The 4,980-nt window shown below is 35.5% G+C and overlaps 1 protein-coding gene across 1 annotated transcript; it reads left to right on the top strand.

The window, feature by feature from the left end:
- The first annotated feature begins 2,345 nt into the window (after nt 1-2,345).
- LOC105176877 (polyphenol oxidase I, chloroplastic) lies at nt 2,346-4,512 on the top strand. Its single transcript, XM_011099817.3, has one exon. The coding sequence runs from the start codon at nt 2,589-2,591 to the stop codon at nt 4,344-4,346; it is 1,758 nt and encodes a 585-aa protein (XP_011098119.1). The 5' UTR covers nt 2,346-2,588; the 3' UTR covers nt 4,347-4,512.
- Nucleotides 4,513-4,980: the final 468 nt, after the last annotated feature.

The raw sequence follows: 4,980 nt of genomic DNA on the forward strand, positions 1-4,980 counted from the left end.
ACTGTAATTTAATTTAATTTTATTTTGTATTTCGAATAAGAACACGTGTCAATCACTTAATTGTGTGATATAATAAAATGTGACAAAAGATCCACAACTAATTAAGATTATTTTGACGAGCTTATAAGATCTTTCAAACATCATATAAGCTATTTGAAAGCTTATAAGATGCTACAAAATATTTGAAAATTTTAGAAAAAGATTTTATAAACTCTAAAAATAAGACGTTAATCGTTTATAAACTCTCTTAAAAAAAGTAAGCAGTTGTCAACACATTTAGAAGATCTTAACAAATTTCTTCGAATTAATTACGAATTTGCCATTAATAACATCTTGTAAGTCACGTAATCTAGTTTCAAAACACTTCATAAACTTATTTTTAAAATAAGATCCAACATTTTATAAATTTTAAAAACATTTTAAAAAATCTATGAACTTATAGAATCTTCCATATAAAGTTAGCCAAACACCCTCTAACTATACAATTTATCTTTTAGACTCGAATTTCAAACTATATACTAATTCAAGATAGTATATTCTAAAAGAAGAATCCAAAATATCGACAAATTCGTGGATTTGGTGTGGGTGGGTTAGGTGGGAGTGGCTGCTCAAACTAAAATATGAAGATTAATGATGATAATCATCCTTCGACGTCAGCAAAGGCCAAGCCACCGAGCTACAGAACATTAGAATCAACAAAATGGAGTTTTCAAGTGTTACTTAGACCAATTTGTTCTGCAGGAGACCACGACCCACTTGGTTTTATCGCATGTATAATAGTCGCACAAAAAATGATTGAATTTTTGCTATATTATAAATAATTATTATTTAAAAATTATGATAAATTAATAATATTAACTACAGTTAAATAAAACAAACACAAAAATTAAATTTTATCACGATTAATCAATATTAGCCACATTTTTTAGCTATAGCCAAATCATTTGCCGATAATTTCAGCGATGGTTAAAATTTTGGTCATGCTTGCAGAAACATTAACGATTAATGGTCGTTGCGAAATAATGATTGATTTGTATTTATGACAATTTTTTTCTTTTGACTATAGTAATTAACCACAATAAAAATTCATATTTTTTTTAAAGATGTCCTGAAGGCTGCTGAGAGCCTAACCCCTTGTTTTTTATTCACTAGTGTGTGTGACATATTTAATTGAGTGCAAATAATAATCAAATAAGAATGTTATTTTTTCTCAAAATTTTATTTTAATTTTAATTAAAAATAGTAAAAATAAAAAAATAAGAAAGTTGTAAGACTGTAAAGTTAGTATAAATTGAGTAAAGTGGACACCTTGACGGTTATGTAAATAGGATTTTTTTTAAAAAAATGATTTAAATAATCTTAACAATACAAAAAAAAAAAAAAAACACACACACAAAAAAAGGTGTTCTAACTTAAAAATAAGCATAGATTACAATTATAAGAATATGTCATTATTGTCAATTTTCAGCGAAATTTGTTCTTAATTTGTCAAAAATTTTAATTATTATCTTTAATTGAATTTTTTGAATTTTAAAAAAAATAAAAATATCATATCCTATAGTTACATAATAAAAAATAAGTGAAAAACCTTCCTACAAAAAAATAAGGGATCCTCTGAAGTTTTTAAAAAATGACAGTTCGATCTTCTGACCTGGAAGATAGTGAGCTTCTTATTTAAAAGTTTAAAGATAGTGTTATCATTTTTATTTTTCTTTTCTTTATTAAAAAGAATATGGAAATTTTGTGCTTATTGATATTTTCTCAAGGGTAAAATGTAATTTTCTATAGTTTTCGAAAGAAAAAGAAGAATAATAATCCATGCAAAAAAAACAATATTTGTTTTGTTTGCAGAACCTTTTTATCTATATTTTCAATAGAAAGAATCCATTATAATTAAGGTTGCTTTAATTACCAATGATCAAATGTAACTTATGTAAGTACTTTCTCTCATATCACGGTTTAAATATATTTTTGGTTCGATAATTATTATATTTGATATTTCTATTCTTTATTTTTTTTTATGATTTCAAAACAGTCCTATAACTAATTAATATTTAATTTTTGGTCCTTTCAGTACTAAATTTTGTAAAAGTCGTCAGAATAAATTATGTGCGCTTCACGTGATTCATTTAAATTGGGGATGTATTTTGATTGGTTCACTTTGATCAACATGGACGAAAAATTAAACAAAAAGAGAATGACCTAACACATGATTTATTTCAACAACTTTGCAAAATCCGACACCAGAAGGACAAAAATTGCAAAATATTAAAAAGTTACAGGACTCTTTTGCAATATTAATAAGATAAAGGATACAAAAACCAAAATTGCAAAGTATACATGATTTATTCCGAAAACTTTTGAAAAATCCACCACCGAGAGGACCAAAGTCACAAATATTAAAAAAATTATAGAACTATTTTACAACCTAAAAAAATAAAAAATAAAATACAAAATTACAAATTCGAAAATATATCTATGTACATGCATATACATGTCTTTGTTTTTGAAGTCTATATATAGAATGGAAGTCTTTTCCTCGTTCAGCATGCAAGAATTTACTACACAACAAACTACAAACACAATCCATGGCTTCTCTCGCTCTTTCATGGTCCACCACCTCCACCGCGGGTTTACCATTACGGCTTGATTTCTTCATTAAACCACCAGATTCGTCAACCCATACGACACGAACCCGTCCTTCTACGTGGTCGTGCAAAGCCACCAACGGCGGCCAAAATGAGAAACAGAGTCCTCAAAATGTTGAAACCTCCCAAGGGAAACTGGATAGAAGAAATTTGCTCCTGGGAATGGGAGGGTTATATGGCGCAGCAGTCAATCTGGTCTCTGATGGCTCACTAGCTTCGGCCACTCCAATCACGTCCCCTGATCTATCTAAATGCAGCACCGGCACAAATCTGAACACTCAGCAGCCCCTGGACGTGAACTGCTGCCCCCCTGTCTCCAAAGAAATCATGGACTACACGCTGCCCCCTGTCCGAAAAATGAGATTCCGTCCGGCGGCTCACTTGGCCGGCGAGGATTATTATGCTAAGTTTGAGAAAGCTGTCGGGCTCATGAAGGCTCTTCCGCCCGAGGATCCCCGGAATTTTATGCAACAGGCCAACGTCCACTGCGCTTATTGCAATCTTACGTATCAGCAAACGGGGGACCCCAACTTGAAACTTCAGATTCACAATTGCTGGCATTTTTTCCCCTGGCATAGATGGTACTTGTATTTCTTCGAGAGAATCTTGGGCAAATTGATCGATGATCCCACTTTCGGACTGCCATTCTGGAACTGGGACAACCCTAACGGGATGATTATGCCTGAAGTGTTCGCGAGGAAAGACTCACCGCTGTTTGATGCGCGGCGCAACAAGAGTCACCTGCCGCCGGCTCTGGCCGATCTGGCATACTCCTCCAGGTCCCCCACCAATCCTAAAAAGATAATCCCCAATAACCTGACAGTCATGTACAGCGAAATGGTGCGGAACGTCTCGAAGCTGGAAGACTTTTATGGAGCCAAGTATGTGGTCGGAACTGCCCCAGACCCCGGGCCTGGATCGGTGGAGCGGGGTTCCCACATGGCGTTGCACGGCTGGATTGGAGAGAGCACGCCGACCGGGGAGGACATGGGGAACTTCTACTCAACCGCCCGAGACCCGATCTTCTACAGCCACCACACGAATGTCGATCGCCTCTGGACAGTGTGGCGGGGCCTGAGGGGCCCCAAACCGAAAGACTTCCCCGACTCTGACTGGTTGGAAGCCGACTTCCTGTTCTACGACGAAAATGCGCAGCTTGTGCGCGTTAAAGTCGTCGACACGCTAGACAACGAGAAAATGGGGTACGTCTACCAAGACGTGGACCTTCCGTGGTTGAAGAGTAGGCCCCCGGCTCGCGTCAAGAAATCCAAAGCGGCGTCGTCTTCTGGGGCCCCGGCGGCGGAGACTGTTTTTCCAGTGAAACTTGACAAGGTCGTGAAAGTGCTGGTAAACAGGCCCAAGAAATCGAGAAGCAAGAAGGATAAGGAGAAGGAAGAGGAACTGCTGGTGATAGAAGGGATAGAGGTGGACAACGCGAAGTTTGTGAAGTTCGACGTTTTCGTGAACGACGAGGATGACAAACCTGATGAATTGGACAAGGCAGAGTACGCAGGATGCTACTCCCAGGTGCCACACAAGAATTCGACCAAGGTCAAGACTAAGATCAGGTTGGGGTTAACAGAGCTGCTGGAGGATTTGGACGTTGAAGATGATGAGAAAATATTGGTTTCTTTGGTGCCTAAAGCAGGGGGAGAAGATATCATCATTGGCGGTATCAAGATCATCTATGTTTCCTGACGGGAAATACACTTGTCATGTAATTGATATATAGTTAAAGAAAGTGACCAATTGCATAGCAAGTGCATCACATTTAATCTCTGATTGGTTTGGTTCGACCAAACTTAGTCCGAGCTATAATTTTTACCTAAGATCATTGATAAAATGATAATTTCTGTATCGAGAATCAACTTCTGCCTATCCCTTTGTTTTTTCCCCCAATAATAAGCAATTTTAGTTCATTTGTTTGGTAATAATGGCATTATAAGTCCTCTAATCTTGTTATAAAATAGAAGGTATAATAGAATTTGAATAAAAAAATTAAACCAGCACCAAAAACCACAATCACGCGATTCAGTATTTTAGTTGCAAGTCGTGGTGATATAGTAAAACTTTAAATAATTTTCAATCCCATATTCATGTCGCATTGATACTAATGTTTTTTTATGCATGAATTCTAGGCAGTCTTATTTTTAAGTTACAATCTATATTAATTATATTTTTTCATTTATATATATAAAAAACTTTCCAGTCATTCACTGAAGTGCCACAAAAGTAAGACAAGAGATCCACAATGTTTTACTTTTTCTATAACGTTTTGGTCTAGTCAATATTATAGATAAAGCATACGGGGCACATTCATATATGTGTGCAG

This window comes from Sesamum indicum, linkage group LG13, assembly GCF_026168435.1.
Source record: "Sesamum indicum cultivar Baizhima isolate 11 linkage group LG13, ASM2616843v1, whole genome shotgun sequence".
NCBI classification, from domain to species: domain Eukaryota; kingdom Viridiplantae; phylum Streptophyta; class Magnoliopsida; order Lamiales; family Pedaliaceae; genus Sesamum; species Sesamum indicum.

Bases quoted from the DNA above. Each gene is read 5' to 3' on its own strand.
- LOC105176877 (XM_011099817.3), top strand. From the start codon at position 2,589: ATGGCTTCTCTCGCTCTTTCATGGTCCACCACCTCCACCGCGGGTTTA.